The sequence below is a fragment of the Phasianus colchicus genome, chromosome 2, assembly GCF_987193195.1.
Source record: "Phasianus colchicus chromosome 2, bPhaCol1.hap1.1, whole genome shotgun sequence".
Lineage (NCBI taxonomy): Eukaryota > Metazoa > Chordata > Aves > Galliformes > Phasianidae > Phasianus > Phasianus colchicus.
This window is the reverse complement of record NC_143437.1, coordinates 16,509,108-16,526,038: the sequence shown is the minus strand read 5'-3', so window position 1 is coordinate 16,526,038 and position 16,931 is coordinate 16,509,108. Positions and strand designations below refer to the sequence as shown.

General features: G+C 46.9%; 2 protein-coding genes across 10 annotated transcripts in view; both read left to right on the top strand.

The window, feature by feature from the left end:
* Window positions 1–6,645, top strand: part of MAP4K3 (mitogen-activated protein kinase kinase kinase kinase 3) — an 81,037-nt gene extending 74,392 nt beyond the window's left edge. For 4 of the 5 annotated variants that reach the window (XM_031596888.2, XM_031596879.2, XM_090134935.1 and 1 more), the window contains 3 exons: window positions 257–327; window positions 2,677–2,732; window positions 4,846–6,645. In XM_031596888.2, the coding sequence (XP_031452748.2) occupies window positions 257–327; window positions 2,677–2,732; window positions 4,846–4,933 (215 nt within the window). In that variant the 3' untranslated portion in view covers window positions 4,934–6,645. The remainder of the gene's footprint in view (window positions 1–256; window positions 328–2,676; window positions 2,733–4,845) is intronic. The other variant, XM_031596896.2, reaches the window with a different exon arrangement.
* A 2,938-nt stretch (window positions 6,646–9,583) lies between these two features.
* SOS1 (SOS Ras/Rac guanine nucleotide exchange factor 1) overlaps window positions 9,584–16,931 on the top strand; it is a 58,680-nt gene continuing 51,332 nt past the window's right edge. For 3 of the 5 annotated variants that reach the window (XR_016463993.1, XM_090134932.1, XM_090134931.1), the window contains exon 1: window positions 9,584–9,757. Coding sequence is in view for 3 of the 5 variants with exons in the window: in XM_090134932.1 (XP_089991058.1) it covers window positions 9,671–9,757 (87 nt within the window). In the remaining 2 variants the exon portion in view is untranslated. Of the gene's footprint in view, window positions 9,758–9,978; window positions 10,993–16,931 lie in introns of those variants that run through there. The other 2 variants (XM_031596905.2, XM_090134930.1) reach the window with 2 other exon arrangements.

The following is a 16,931-nucleotide window of genomic DNA, read 5'->3' as shown; positions in this document are numbered from 1 at the left end:
CAAAATCCTATGCAGAAAGTTGTTTTCCTAGTTGAGTGAGAATATTTTTAAACTCTCCTCTTTAAAGAAATAAATGCAGCTACTTCAGAGGCATGTTCAGTGATGCTTGTGAGATGTTTTGCAGTCTGTGTGGGTGAACTTGAAACCATAATATGTATATATAAAAATCTTAAAACTGCAGCAATATGCTTTTGGCCTTAAAAGAATGATTTGGTATTATGTATGAAAACTGATTACAGTGTTTATTTGTTACCAGTCTGTCTACAGGACAGTGTGTTAGCATTCTGGAAACATGGGATGCAAGGAAGGAGTTTCAGATCAAATGAGGTGAGTAGTGCATTTTGCTTCAAATTCTAGTTCCTAATATAAGTCAAGTTCAGGATAAATGCATGGTGTTGTGGGCTGAGAAAGATTAAAACTTTTCAGTGACTGTCTAGGTTAGACCTGGAAACTGGAATCTTTTTCGAAGTGTGTCTCATGCCATAAGAAGTATCCAACTCTAATTCTTGCTTACATTCATTTGAAGACCATTGCTATTAGCCCCTTAGCCTGCCACAGGTGGATGCCTGAATGTAGGCTTTGCCAGTAATGGTGTAAAATTGTACCAAATCATTGTAAATACCTTCCCTACTCCTTTTTTTCTGCTGTAAATTTTGTGCAACCAGTTGTAAGTGAAAACACTGTCTTGTATAGGATTTTAATGAGTCTTTTAATTGGATTTTTAAAGAATGCTTACAGACTTCACCAACTGCTTCATCAGTGTCACATTTGCTGAGAGAGTTCATTATGACCAGTTGTATTTTAAGGCACATGTGTAGTCATACCATGCCAAAGCTAGATATTCCACATTGTTACACCATTCCATTTATTTGCACAGAGCTACAGCTGACCTAATCTACAGTGACAGTAATCCTGCTCTTTGTGGGAAGTTGGACCAGACACTGTAGTCAGCCTGCTTTCTGTTTCCAGGTCTACAAATGCACTTTATGGTATTTCTGCATGGTGGATCACTAGGCATGACTGTCCTTTTCTCAAGAACTCATAATGCTAAGTGAGCTGTAGCTCCTGTGCTGTTAGCTCAGAGCATGAGGAGATGATGATGCCGCTAGGCACTTCTCCAACTCCAGACTGCTGCTAGCAGCATTGTGCAAAGCTCAGCATGTTACTCCACCCACTGGCACTCAGAAGCTCTGATCCAGTTGTGAGAGGACATGCCCCAGAGTGCGGCAGCACAAATGGATGCTTTACATTGTTTATGTAAAGCATAAGGAACACTGTCTTCCTGGTTTGTTATTATCAACCCAAAGCCAGCATCCAGATGAAGAACAGACAGCTGAGCTGAGCAACTGCCAGAAAGTCACCCCAAACTTTTTTATGTAGAGGTCTTTTAAAATTCCTTATCACTCCTGGCTGTTTTAGTAGCTACAACCATTAAGAAAAAAAATAAACCAGTTTTCAGTGGTAATGTGAAAAGCCTGCATTCTTTGACATGGATCGTGACCACCTTTGTTACTCTGTGAGAATTGTGTAGTGTATAAGAAGCTGTTACACCTGAAAACACCCTTAAAAAACACCCTTACCATCCTAACACTGCAGCACATTTTCTCTTTGAAGACTTTAGTAGAATCTGAATTATTACTAATTCTTTAGCCTAATATTGTCTGCTCTAATTGGGAATGATTTTAGCTACTCGTAAAATTATTTCACCTTTTTCCTCCACAACTGTGACCTTCCACAGTGACTTGATTGATTGATCGGGAAAGGTGAAACACCGTGTGAATGCTGAGACAAGACTAGAATGTGGGCCAAGACGTAGACTTGAAGCAACTATCTTAGAGTGGGACACCTGATTGTTATGAATTTTTTTTTTTTTTTAAGTTCTCTGTGCCATAAGTGTATTTACTTAAGACAGCTAATACTGCTAGGGTCTAGGAAGGAGAGAAACATCTCTTCTGGCTTCAGAAATGTGGCTATGTAGAAAGGGAGCTTTGAAACACTGCTTCCCACTCACAGTATGACTTGATATCCTTTGGAGTATTCAGTGGACTTTGGTTGGCATTATTGGTTAAGATACTATTTTCTTTGCTACTTTTGATATTCATATAATCATAAAGACATATCTCACAAGTACAATTCAACTGCAGTACACAATGAAACATCAGAGTACTGTACAGATTACTTTACACAATGGGTGTAAGTGCCACAAATTCAATTGTTTCCCTTTCAAGGTCTTCAAAAGATGAACTTACTGCATCATTATGATTGAGAATTCCAGTGAAATGTATAGGCATTGTGTGTGGCTTACCTGAACCATTTCAGACATCTACTGTAGAGTGAGACCAATTAGAGCCATTGAGGTACTTATTTCAGTCATAATATGAAAAGAATTGTGCCAGTAGCTCAGGTGCTGTGCTATGCAGTGCTGAGCCTTGCTGATGTGATTGCAGTTGCTACCAGAGGAGCTTACATTACTTGGCAAGAACTGGGAAAAAAACAAAACCAAACGTTTTAGATCTCATTTATGAGTGACATTTGCAATGAACTTACTAGCCACCTTAATTGAGTAGTAGATTTGTAATATTAGCCATTGTTTATTTTTTAACCAACCTAAAGAGAATAATTAAAAATCACCTGTGCACTTAACATGTAAATACTTGTTTTATTTTTATTGTCTAGATCACACAAGAAATTTCTGATAATACAAGGATATTCAGGCTTCTGGGATCTGACAGGTATGAGAAGTGAATGCAGCATGCTAAAATTGAGGCATAATGTTTCCCTCATACCTTCTAAAAATATTCTGTATGTTTCTTGTGATTCCTTTTCTAGCTGTCTTACTCATTACTTTGTGTACATGTGTACCTTTCATCACTTAAACTTTATTTCTCTTTCTTAAAAAAAAAAATAAAAATTCTTCTAGAAGAGTTTGTGAGCTTCCAGAAGTACTCAGCCATGACAGGAAGCTCATAATTGGCTGTAGTTAAAATCTCCAAAGAGCTTTTTCCTTGCGCTGTAATTCTTTTAACTTACTAAAATCTTTGCTTTGAGATGCTCAGCTGTGTGAGACAAATGCTAAAAAACCAAAAAAAAACCCTCACCTTAAAAATGCAAATATCTCAATTTCACCCACAGAAGAGAGTTGTATCAGCATGGCAGCTCGGGCCTTTTAAGAGCTCTTCACAGTTCTCAGCATAGTTGTTCTTTGGTGTTTCTTTTGCAGGATGCAAATACTGTGTCTGTCTGACCCATCGATCAAATATTAGCTTGCAAAGTCAGTCACTACTATTTTAGGAGTGTCACTGACTTCTTCAGGTTTCTCTGCCCTGCTGTCAAACTTTGTACTTTAACAGCTATGAAAGCAGCATATGTTTTGTCTCTGGAGTGTGAGTGCTGACATGACAGTTTCACCAGCAGCACATTCATATGTAGTACAAAGATAGACTTCAGTTTTTAAGAATCGTCTCTGTCTTAGGCTACTTGCAGGCAGCACACTCTCTTGTAGCATTTTGGAACTACCAATAAGCTCCACAGCAACCAGAGGCTTTCCCCATATGCTACTTGTCCAAGCTTGATGCACAGCCCTATAATTACCTGTAACATCAACAGCACTGAATAGTGCTGTGGCTTTGTCAGCTAGCAACCTCATGGCAATTCTTGCTGTCTGGGGGTTGAGGGTTCTGCCTTATGTGCAATACCTGATAGCTCTCTGGTAATGAGTAATTGTAAGCAACACTCATCTCTGACCTGAGGGTTTTAATCTCCTGGTGCCAGTGAGATGTGCACGGAGCTCAGCTTTACTATGTCATTTCTCTTTGTTGTTAGGAGACAGCATAGCTTAAATTAAAAACAAGTCTGACTTCAGAATGGAGCATGACATTGCAAATCATTGCCTTGGAGAAACATGCCTTCATAAATACCGTTCCATTTGTTTCCATCTTAGACTAATAGTCTCCCAAGTCTGAGACAACGTTTAAAGACTTTGTGCTGCAGTAAACTCTAGTTCCAGATTTTTCAGACATCATTTTTATTACAAGTCTCATGTCTTCTGCTTGAGCTGTGAAACCTTTTCCAGCAACACGTCTCTCTCTTTAGGAGTTCATAAGAGTGGGGTTCTGAGAAGTGAAAAAATCTAATATCAGTATGTTAAAAGCTTGCATGTTTCCTCCTGGTGAGCAGGGAATGCCTCATGGGGCGTGCTGAGCAGAGCATTCGTTCTAACTAAGCTATCTATTCTTGGATGAATTCTTGATAGATGGACTTCAGTTTCCCAGAATGGGGTGGTTGTGGAGAAGAACTGAGTCATAAGCACCCTGATTTGTTCAGCAGTTTTAGCAGTTCTTGCCTGATTAAACATCTCACAGTTTGTGAAACCAAGCTGTGATTGCCGATTTCTCTACTTTAAACAGAATGGTCTAATGTAGGACATGCCCTATGGTCTTTGCAGTGGTAGTACAGATCTGCATGTAATTATGCTTCTTATAAGAATTCTGTTGGCTTACATTTTTTTGTGTCTCTGGGACTTTCAGAGCTGGAAGAAGTTTCTGTGAATTTAGTGACGTTCAATCATTTGCATGAGCTCAGGGAAGGGCTAGAAATGCTCGCAGAAGAGTGGGCTTTGGTCATCTGGCATGTCCATAGGCAAAGAACAGACTAACAACATCCCGTTTGAGGGATGAACTTTGCAAAGCTCCAGGGAAGCACAAGCACGGGCAGTAGGGAGTGGTGCTTTGGTGTCAGTTTTGGACGACAAGCCTCCAGGGAAAGAGAAATGAATGCTGCTCAAATGGGCACCCTGAGAAAGAATGTTTACACTTTGACTTTGTGGTTGTTTTATTTTCATTTTAGGGTCGTGGTGCTGGAAAGCAGGCCGACAGATAACCCAACAGCCAACAGCAATCTATATATCCTCGCTGGGCATGAGAACAGTTACTGAGAATGGTGTGCAGCAGCTCACCTCGACAAGATAGCACTCCTGCGGCGGCATTCACGGCTGGCTGAAATTGCACAAAAGCTGCAGTAACCTGACTTCAGTTACTTTATAATTTATTACGGCATAAGAGGAAGATGAGAATTGTTTGTGGTATGGACACACAAGCATTCAGATGCCACAAAAGTGCTTAATTTACTGTTATGTAATCTTTGTACATATGCAGTATTTTTCAGTGAAACTTCTTGGTGAAGACCTACACTGACTTTCTGTAGATAGTGGTCCTCCTGTTAAGTACAAGTGTCTTACCTGTACAGATGTAAAAGTCACTGAGGATGCAAAAATGAAATCGGGGTACTATTTTAAGGATTTGTCATGTGTTTATTATAAAGTGGGATGCTAGGAACAAATATAGTACATTTAACGACACTATTGTATTTTATTATATGTAATTTACTAATACAAATAAATTTAACTTTTAGAAATTGTAGCCAAGGCTGTAATCAGATTACAATCTTGTTTTAATTTTGATGCAACACACTGGTGTTCATGTTTGCACAACATATTGAGATGTGATGTATTCAGTCACAAAGGTAAGCTGTGACTTTGTGGATATGACTTGGGCTTCAGAGTTCCCTTTTTTTTGTTTACGCGGGTAGTTTTCTTTGTGGAACAAACCAGTTAGACACCTGTATTTTATATTTAATTAAAACTCTCTTTACGATTACTTCTCTGTGCTTGAAAACAAGACTTTCTGGATGGGTGTCAGTCCCAGAATAGTGGTACCTTGCTGTAACACTGCAGTAGGTGTTTGAATTACTAGCATATACAGTGAAAAAAAATTAGTATTACTGTTTGTCTTACTAAATAGTTTCATATCACAGTGAAAAGGCAGCAGCATTCCACGTTGTGGAAATGGCTCGAAGATGATGTCATTTTGACTTTTTTTGGCCTTATAACCATTTTCACACTTTCTTTGATTTAGGATGTTAACACATGGCCAAAATAATTTAGTTACTACCTCATTCAAACAATACAATGGTTACTACGCATCACAGGAACTTAGTTTTGATCAGAAGTATTTTTGATTGCTATTTTCCAATGGAGTATGTAAATGCCAAGTTTTAGCAAAATGCACACATTTGACTCCTTTTTTGTATATGTTCTTTTATATTTTATTGTGATAATATACACTAAAGCCAAACTAAATTTAAAGTGATTTATGGCCTGCATTATTGTTGTGATTGGTAATGCTTTGAAATATGTTCTCTAATGTATATAATGTAAAATAAACTTTTTTTAACATGTTGTTGTACAAGTAGATTACCACATGCACTAATTTCCACATAAGACTAAAATCTGATGGAACATACTGAGTCTTGAATTCTGCTATTAAATGTTTGTGCCGAACACAGAAGCTGGGCGTTGCTGAATGTATAAAAGGTCAGACCACTGGAGCTCCACTGAATTTAGAGTAGCACTTAAATGTAGGCAGTATTACCCTTGTATGCCCCTAGGCAATGGATATATGTATTTTGGACATGTCCTTCCAAACTCTGGCTTGTTTAATTTCTTCCTCAGAGTAACTTGACCTCTCCCTCTATCAAGTGCACCTCTGTTGCTTGCAAAACTTGATTTTTATTTTAATCTTTTCAGCCGAGCTATTTCTTGTTGGTCTGTTTGTTTGTATAATGCCTGTAGCTTGTTGGATCTGCTGGCCCCATCTCCTCCCTTGCAGTTGAACCTCAAATCCGCCCTGTGGGAGAGGTGGTAACGAGCCACGGTGCCGGGAAGCTGAATTCTCAGAAAAGGCAAGAAGTTCTGAGTGTTTCACTTGTATATTGCTGCTGCCCAAGGGGGATTTCCATCCTGCCTCTGTGCACTATTCCTCACTTCAATGTGCAAAAAGTAACAGACTTCTAACCAAGTACAATACAGCTGATGTGCAAGCATGCTGCTTCCTCTTAGGTTTCTGCAGCAGCTGGGGCCCCGTAGCTTGCTGTTTGGGGTTTCTGGGGCACTGCTGAACAGGGAGCACCAGGAGCTTGGGAAAATTGTTTTTTGCTCAGGTTGAGCAGTTCTGGTAGAAAGACGTACAGCTGCGATTGCTTGCCGAAATCAAGGAAGACGGGGAAAGAGAAAGGAGAGAGCGCATGTGCTAAGATGTGATTGTCTCAAGTTTATTTTTACAGCCAAGACAGCTTGCCTTCCCTGTGCTACTTTCTAGTTTGAAACATGAGCTAAGGCTGGATCCCGGCTCAGGTGGAGCTTCTTCAAGAGAACAAAGAAGCAGGGTTGTCCAGGTCCTTCGCAGAAAGGAAAGCTGTGCCAGAACCCCCAGCCTGACACTGACAGCTCAGGTCATGCCAGCTTGGTGCAGTATTTTGGACCGCAGCCCTCACACGTTGATCTCCAGCTAGAAGAGCTTGTGAGCAAAGCACGAGTGTAATTTTACACCCAGTGTTGCACATATTTGATAGCAGGCTTTAAACGCCGACAGACTGATGTTTCGCCATATGGCAGACTGTGAGATGCTGAGATGGCAACGCTGAACTTGCAGGCAGCCTGCTAGGCCAAGCATCCAGCTCTGAGAGGCAAAAATTCCCTCCTTTCATCCCCATCCCAGCGTGTTCAAAGCAGAAGTCTGACTCCTTCAGACAGCAGAGTCTGGCTGGAGGAAAATCACCTGAGGCAGAGCTGTGGGGTAAAGGCAGTTCTTTCTGAGACGCTCCATCCATTGTCTGCTGCAATGCTGCTCAGTGTCTGGGAACTATCTCCTGTCCTCAGAGCGCTTCACATGCTAATTAAGCGAGCTTCTCCATGTGCATGCCGTTCCTGACAGGTGTCTGTGGTATCGGCCCTGGAAAAAGATGAGACTCCACGGTCTGCTCAAGCGCTCTGTCTGGGTACCTCACTCTCCTCCCATCCAGGAAGCTGATCCCAAACCATCCTTCTAGCAATCTGCAGAGGTTTCACACTTCTCACCCTCCCTGCGAGCATTAGCTGGCTAACTTCTCCAGACTCCTTGTTTTGCAGAACAGGGCACAGTGAAGCTGCATTGGATTTTCAGCATCGTTTGCCCTGCCAGGCCCCACAAAGAGGGAACATCAATTTATGTTACAGCTGTGCTTTTCTTGGCCTTTTTTTCTCCCCCCACCCTTCAAGCTGCTCTTGTGCTGCTTGAACAGGGTGTTTGTTTATCCCTGATCTCAGCCCACGGGAGGTGCCTCCGTCTTTCTAAGGACAAGCAACAGAGCTTCCCCAGGAGCAGTAACACTGCCCATGGTCTCCAGCTGCCAGCAGATACCCAGAGGCAGGCGCCATCACCTGCCTGCATCTCCATCAGCCACACAAGAAGCAAGGCCTGGTGCCAGAGCGAGCAGTCAGCATGTGGGCACTTGGCTGAGAGAGGGGCTGAGGGCTGCTTCCCCCCAGCCTGGCTCCCTCTGGAGCAATTAAACTTGAAGGTACAATAAGTAAATCTGCAGACAGCATTACATTAGGAGGAGCTATTTCTTCCCTCAAGGGCAGAGAGGCCTTGCAGAAAAATCACAACAAATTAGAGGGCCGTGCAATCACCAGCTGCATGAATTCGATGAGAGCAAATGCTGAATTCTGCAGCTGGGGTGGGCAACCCTAAGTCTATGTACAGAATGGAGGAGAGGCTGGAGAGCAGCCGTGCTGACGGAGATAGCGGGGTTCTGGTTGGTGAACAAAACTATTAGTGTCCAAGGGAGGCTGCAGGGATGGAGAAGGATCTGCAGGACACCGTGTGTGAGGAGTGTGGAGGCGCCTGGGTTTGCTCGGCGCAGCGCAGAGGAGCTGCGGGGAGGCATCGTGGCGGCTGCAGCTCCTCACGGGGAGCGGAGGGCAGCGCTGAGCTCTGCTCTGTGGGGACGGCATGGAGCCGTGTCAGGGGAGGGGCAGCTGGGGTTAGGGGCAGGGTGTGCACCAGGGGCACGGAGCGGGCTGCCCGGGGCAGTCGTAGCCCTAATGCCGGAGCTCGGGGTCTGCCGAAGCCCGCTCTAAGACACCAGGTTTGGGTGGTGCTGCGCAGAGCCGGGCCCGGGCCCGGTGATCCTCGCGTGTGACAGAACGACGGGGTGGCTCGGGTTGGAAAGGATCTTAAAGACCGGCGTGCCCTTCCGGCTCGGGTCAGTCTATGATCCTGTGATCCTCTATAGCGGTGCCCTCCCTCCCCACTGCGCGGTGCTACTCGGGCCCCGCAGCGGCTCGCGGCCGAGCTCCCCTCGCGGATCTGGGGGGCAGCCCCGCGGGGGCGGAGCGGCGGCGTGAGGTCACCTCCACCGCGCAGGAGGGCCGCGGCGGCGGCGGCGGCCCCGCGGTCGCGCAGGCGCGGGGCGGGCCGGCGCCGCGCATGCTCCGCGGCCGCCAACCGTGCGGGCGAGGACGGGGAGCTCGGAGAGCGGGGAGGCGGCGGCGCTCGCGCTCCGGGCGCCCGACCCCGCCCCTCGCGGCCCGCGCGCCGCGCCGCGTGACCCCGCTCCCGCCGCCCCCACACCTCCGCGGCGCCGCGGGGCGACCACCGAGAGCCGGGCGGGGAATGCGGCAGCCGCCGCCTCCCCCCGCCGCTGCGGGCCTGCCGGCGGCGGCGGCGGCGGGGGGCCGCCGGGCCTCCTGGTGAGGGGGCGCCCAGCCCTCCCGCCGCGGCCTTTCCTCCGCGCCGAGCCCGGCCCGCCCTGCCCTGCCCGCCGCCCCGAGCGGGCCGGGCCCGGCGGCACCATGCAGGCGCAGCCGCTGCTCTACGAGTTCTTCAGCGAGGAGAACGCGCCCAAGTGGCGGGGGCTGCTGGTGCCCGCCCTGAAGAAGGTGAGGGGGAAGTGGGAGCGGCGCTCGGCCCTGCCGGCCGCGCCGGGCCTTCTTCTCCGTGCCCTTCTCCGTGCCGCCCGGAGCGCTGGGGGGGAAGCGGCCGGGCCTCTCCGCTTCTCCCGCTCCGGAAGCGGCCCGGGGAGCGCGCCCGGCCCGGCCCGGCGGCGCGGTGACAGCCGGGGCTGCGGGCGCGGAGAGGGCCCGGCGCCCTGCACGAGCGCAGCGGGCCGGGCGCCGCGGGAGGGATCGCGGGGAGCTCCGGGTCGGCCGCGCTCGGGGTTACCGGCCCCGCGGTGGGCCGGTCCGAGGGGCTCCGGTAGGAACGCCGTCATCCGTCGGCGTGGTGGAGCTGACAGGCGCGGACGGACGCTGCGAGGAAGAGCGGAGGAACGGTGAGCGCTCCTCCGTCCTCCTGCAGCCGGGCCCGAGAAGTGCAGGACGTGAGGAACGGCGGTGTCTGACGCTGCTGCCCGGACTGGCCTCGGATTGCCGGCGGAGCGCTTCTTGGTTGCGCGGCAGCGTTTTCGTATGGCTGCGTGTATCCACGGCAATGAGCGGCAGCTGCCGGGTGAAGGACCTGCTCCCAGGGCTGGCCGACCTCTCGTTCCCCATCGCGGACTGGAGGTCTCAGGCACTGCAGTCGTACCAGTGAAGCATTTCTTCCCAGTTTCCTCTTGCGACACGTCGCCCCGTTTTTCTGGCCCGCTCTGAGCTCTAAAACGCTTTGGCCCCATCCAACTCTTGGAAGTCTTCTTGCTTGTCTTCTCTAGAGTGTGCTGTGCTCGAGGTTCAGACCTTCTCGGTAGTCATTTCTTTGGAAGCAGATGGCTGAGCAGACTGTGTGGCTTGGGTTCTCGCTGCACCTCTGAGTGTGTGAACAGCCACCGGGTGGGGGCTGGAGCCACCTGCGGCCTCCAAGCACCTTCCAGAGGAGTGAGCTCGTCCTGGACATTCCATGGCGTAACGGTGTGCCAGACTTGGAGCAAGGCTTGATGCTGAGTGCTGGAGAAGGACACATACTGAGGGTCTCAAGGCAAAACTTAGTCTGGAATTATTTGTGTCAAGAACACAAGGTTTCATCCCAACGGACAAGCTATTCACAGGGTTACCTTGGATTAAGGATGCTTGCTGGAGGAGTTGGATGAATTGCTTGGGTGAAAGGAGGAAGAAGAGTCAGAAGTCACAAACAGGCCGATGGAGATAAGCTGCCAAGGGTGTCAGCTTGACCCTGCAAGGTATAGTCGTCTTGGTTTCGTGGTGTGGTGTTCTCTGTGGGTCGTGGGACAGCTGGGTGAGGTGCAGTTAGTTCTGAAGCTCTGATGCCCAGATGTGTGACTGTCGAACAGATGTTGGCGCTTTGAACCTCTGCTTTCATGAGGTTTACACCTGTTTCTTATCTTCTCTCGTGCCGTTGCCCAGCATACTCTAGAAGTGTCATCCTCTGCTGCTTCCTGCTGCTGTCCCCATAAATGCAGAAATAAAGAATGCATCCGCATTGTTATCTTCCTTGCTGAACAGCCAAATACTTGAGTTACAGGAAAACTAAATGACAGATGATAACATACAGCTTCTTAATAGCTTCTTCATTAATTAAAAAAACAATTGGAGTATTTTACTGACTTAAATGGGTACAAGTTATCTTGGCTGGCGTGCTTAGTCCCGATAAAGGCCTCATAAAGTAACAAACCTGTCCTAAGTATCAGGTGCAAGCAGAAGAGCTGCAGTGTGCTTGCTCTGACAGCTGTCTGTTGTTGCTTGGGAGACAGGTGCAGTGTGCAGCCCTGCAGTGGGTAGCTCAGGGCAGTGTCCCCATGCTTTGCTGCCCAGAGCAACTCGCACCTGGAGCCTACATGTGGGACCAGTAAAACAGAGAATGTGGCAGCGAATGCCAGCAAGACCAAAGGGCAGAACCTTCCCAGGAGAGCGCTGTGTGCCTTTGCTAAATTGCTAGAGCACGTGCTCTCTGCGGTCAGGTTATCAGGTGCTGATGTGCACCCTGTCATGAACCGAGGAGGATTTTCCCTTCTTGCCTCCTGTGAGCTGACCAAGCTCTGGTGCCTGCTCTTGGGTAGTGGTAGCACTCTGGTTTCTGAGTTCCTCCTTGAAACCTGTTGTGTACCCAGACAGGATCGTCACATTCTCCTGCTTAGCTGCAAGTGAGACTTGGGAAGACTGTGTTGAATTACTATTGCTGATTAGGAGAATGGTGTTTAACATTGTTGAAGCACGTATGCCAGCATAGTGTTCCCAGCTATTGGGGAAGGCTACCATTATTCTTTTGTAACTACGCACTGGCTTGTAACTTGGAGCTCAAACAGCACCCCTAGAATCACTTCCTAAAAAATAGGTATTGTTGAGTAATTGCAAAGGGTTTTCTCTTTCCTAATGAGTTATTTTGATTCTGTGTTTTTGTTAACAAAAGCAAGCATATAGTAAGTATAAATTGCTTCTTACATCAGCGAAGTTTTACAAGCGTGTGTCGTGTATTTCATTAGATATGGGCCTTAACAATGGAGTCTGTAATGCGCTGTCTTTGCATTCAACAGCTGCATTTGGAAAAAGCAGCTTTTGTACCATTCAGATCATAATGTAATCCCTTTTCTTCCTATTCTCCTTCAGATCCTGCCAAGATAGACTTCAGTGCACTCAATTAGGAGGGAAATGATGTGCAGTGAGATGCTTCTCTGCCTGGTCACTATTATTTTGAAGCATCAGAAGACAAAGTGTTACAGAGGCCCTCAGTTGCTGACAAAAGACAGCAATCCTGTTGATAAGCTTCAAGAAAAGGAAATAAGAATAGCAGCTGGTGTTTGAAATAGAAGTTGTAGAGGTGGGCAGGTGAGGTGCTGGGGCTGAAGACGGAAGATTCAAGGCATACGAAACACCAGAGCTCTTGGCTGGCTGGAGACAGAGACCTGTGGATTTTGATGCACCATGGAACATGGATTCAGAAGGAATGCCTGCAGAGCGATGCCTCTTCAGCTGGTGTTCCTTTGCTAGTGAACTTGCACGCTTTCTGCTGATCGTCATCTTTTTTGGATCATTTTTCTTGAACATCTTGCTTGTGCAGTAGGAATTGCTCTGCATATTCATGATGTGCTTCTTCCCTGATATGTTGGTTTTTATCATGGAAAGTGTTGTCCCTACTGATCAGTTAAACAATTTGGTTATTTAGAGAAATAAAGAACGTCCATACCATACGGATACTCCATTGCTTGAGTACCTAGAGCTGCTGTGAATTTGTGGTGCAGCTTATAAGGGGCGCCGTTGGAATTCATTGTGGTCAAAATGATTGGATTGAAGTGGTTTAACAGCTGAGGAGGATTTGCTGCTTCAGCTGAGGGAAGTGTTGTAGGTAGCGAGCTTGCACGTATTCAGCGTATCGCAGTCAGTTTTCTATACCTTCCATAGAGAAAAGAGATGAGCAGAGTTCCTGAAGTGACTGAAGAGTGCTCAGGAAGCTGTGGCTGACAAAAACATTTTTACCTGACTCTTAATTACCTTTTTCTTTGAACTGATGGCAGTCCAATTGCTGCTTTTCACCCAGAATGGTGGTGGCGGTGCCTTGCTGCAGGTGTAGGGCGTGATTAATTCTCAGTAGCTCTGGATTCTCTGTGCTCTGGATGGCTGTGCAGGATAAAGTTAAGGTGCTGAAGTGTGGATTTAAGACCTCCGTGCTTGGTTTGGTTTACTGAATTAATTGATCGAGGTAACAACACCGCATGGGCGGGATTGCTGACTTGGCAGAGAGTACAAGAAGAAAAACACAGTTTTTGTGGAGTATTTGCTCTATGAGGACACTCAGTCACGCGGGCTGTCCCTAAAATGTTTGATCCCAGAGTGTTTTAGTGATAAGAAGCTGCTTGTCAGTGGTTTTGTCATTGAGGGAATAGTAGCAAAAGCTGCTTCAGTGGGAATAAGGGTTATAATAGTTGTTAAGACTTTAAAAGCAACCAAAGTGGGGGAAAAGAATAAGCCTGCTCTGTTACCGAATTGCTTCTAATAATAAACTATCTGCTGAGGTCTGTATTTTCTGCTTCTACCCTTCATATTTTGGAGCCTTAGAAAAATGCTTTAATCAGTTGAGTCTCACCCTATGTTTTGGAAAACAGCTTGGTCTTTGATTTGGGAGAAGTGCCAGAGGCCTTGCCTCTTTCCACTATGTGATAGTGCAAGGAAAATCATAGATTCCCCTTCCAATGATAGTAGAATATTTGCAATTTAAGCAGGCAGAGAAAGATAATGGCTCTCTCTTTCTTTTCTTATGCAGCCTGCCTTCTTATTGCAGCTTCTTCCATTTTATTAATGTGATGCTCTGTTCAATAGAGTGTTTTTCCTTCAACTGCTTCCTTGCAAGCACTTCAGCTGCCATCAAGTGGGACTGGCAGTGCAGTGGTACCCCTGCTTGGCAGGGAAGCCACTTGTTCTTCAGCACATGTGGGTGTTTGGTTGCCACTTTGCCTTCTTGCCATACCCCAGTAGATGGGCAGTCTGACCTGGGTGTGGAAGTGGTGTTCTCTACCCAGGAGTAGATTGTTTGGGGTCATTACTTAGCTTAGGATGATGCCCTTCTGTTATGCATCTTTCCGAAGCTTCTGCTGCTTGTGATGGGAGGCAGTTCTGTGTAGTTCTAGGCAACCTTCATTTACACAATGAAGTGGTTTTTGCCATAAGCTGAAATGCTTCAGCTTCACATTGGGTGTACATCTGGCCTTTGCTCTTGGAGGCATGAGGAAGGGGTAACTGAAAATTGTTGCAAAGGAAGCTTGATTTAGTATTAGTCAGTTTGCCAAACTTATTGTGTGAGTCTTCCCTTCTTACCTGTTGTCAGACACCTCTGTAGGGCAGAATAAACTGCAGAATGTCAGCAGCCTAGGCTTGGTTTGGGGTTATCTTGTGATCAGGCTCAGTACTGTTGTGTTGGGCCAGAGAAAAAAGCAATCGGGTGAACTGAGTTGCAGCTGAGCAGGGGAGGTGGGGGCTTCTCGCTGCTCTCACTTGTGCTGGCCCGCTAGGGTTTGTTGGGGTATCTCAAAGAATTGAAGCTTTTGTCAAAAGATGTTTTTAGGCTGTTCTTGTGGTAATTTCCCTTATCACAAGATAGATGTTTTGGTGCGTGTGGGAGGGAGGGATGGGTTCTGCCAGTATTGAAGGGAGAGGTGAAATGTGTAGATAAGAATCTTATCTAAACATCGCTACACTTCAGAAGTTGTTTCTCTGTGTTTATCGGGTGTGCTTCTGTGGTGGGCCTTTCTGGGGGGTGGGGTGGCCCTCTTGTTCTAATTTTGACTCTGAGCTGCTTCTCAGGAGGATGGAAGCTGCTTCCCCTTTCCCCAGCGGGGCAGTCCCCTCTTTGGGACTCAGCGGTGTGGCAGAGCCTTTAGCAGGTGCTCTCACTTCACGCCTTCTTACCAAATCCTGCCTCTTGCCTGTCTCACATCACACTCCTGAACCTGCTGACCAGTGCCCTCAGCTGCGGCCAGCCCGGGTCCAGCCTTGGTGCCGCTGTGCTTCAGATGACATGCTTTGTGCCCCTTGTGCCCCTGGATCTCCTTTCATTTTCCTTGTTGGACTGACTGTTTTCTTGCTTTTGCTTGTATGACTTTGAACCCTAAACGATACTAAGTCTCACTTTGGCTTCATTGCTATACATTTACTGCCTCTCTAATGGAGGTAAACAGTGCCGGCGACCTGCGGCACCTCGTGCTCTGCTCTGGCGCAGCTCAGTGGTGCCTGAAGATGACGGCCTTCAAGGAGAATGATGTAACTGCTCCCCAAACATAAAAAATGCTTGGAACTTTATCTCCTGAACTAGGAATAGGTTATCGTTGTTGACTCCGCTTTGGCTGACTATGGATAATGTTTCAGGTCATGGCCTGATGTGGTATTTGTTTGTTCTTATTCCTATAGATTTACAGACAGAAAGGGTTTGAAGTCTGCCATCTGTTTTCTAAGCAAGGGAGAAAGCAGAGCGACTTCTCATCGCTCAGGTTTATCATGTTACGCATTCTTACTGTCTGGTTGACTTGGTAATTTAGTATTTTCAAAATACAGAACACTATAGTAACCTGCAGGGATAACTAATGTGAATATGTTCAGATCCGCCTAAGAAAAACAACGAGAGGGCGTCTTGTAGGCAGCTTAGACCCGTTGATCTTTAAGAGAATTTTTTCTGCAAGTCTGTAATTTGTGATGTGAGACCGCCCCGGGATGGCACAGTGTGTCAGGCAGCAGTGCCTGAATTGTAGGCCGTGCTGGGGGCTGCTGGGCGCGCTGTTCCCCAGGTGCCTCCAGCAGTGTGCTGTGTGTTACTGGGAAAATGAAACCATTGGCATAATCAAAACACTCCCCTTAGGGAGAGCTTCACCCGTTCTATTTCTGCCCACATTCTCAAGTTAAAAAGCAGTAAATGTTGGAGGTGTTTTTTAGGACGTAATGCATCAGGGTATGCAACCTGCAAAAGCTAAACCCGTGATCAGGCACGTTTAATTCTCAGTAGCAGCTCTGTGAGCAGCAGGGCTGTGCCTAGACATGAAGTGCTCCAACTAATGAGTGCCTTAGCGAGCAAGTGGATTTCTATTTGAGGCTGTTGTGTGTTTGAACTTTGTAACATTTAATTCTTGCTATGGCTGCAAATAGGAATGAGAACTCAGCTGTGAAATTAAATAATTATGGCAGCAGAATTTGAGTATAGACATAGGCTTAGTATTCGGATGAGACAAATTGTCGGGTTTTGGCTTAAGGTGGTTCTGCTGTTCTGTTAGCGATTGGGAGAACTGGAGGCGTTTTGAGTTGAATGCACTGGGAATGGTAAAATGATGAAATGAGGGCTTGAAAAGCATTGCGAAAGCCAGCAACCAGCGTGCTCTGCCATATTATTTGCCACCAGTGTTCAGGACTGAGATTCATCCGCCTCTTGGTTTTAGGCTCTTGGAGTGCTGAGCTTTGCACGCCTGAATTTCCAACGGGTTAAAATTGTGCTTCTGTTCACTGCAGAGATGCAAAGAAAAGCTGTCCCACAAACTGGCTGTGGAAGTTTAAATGACCGTCTGGAAAAACACATGGGTGAGCTGACCCCTTGGGGAAGCTAAGCAGGAGCGTGCCTCTGTGGGTTTACCCCAGGGAGGACCTGCAGACACTGGCATACGTGTCAGATGGTGGCATATGTGGAGAT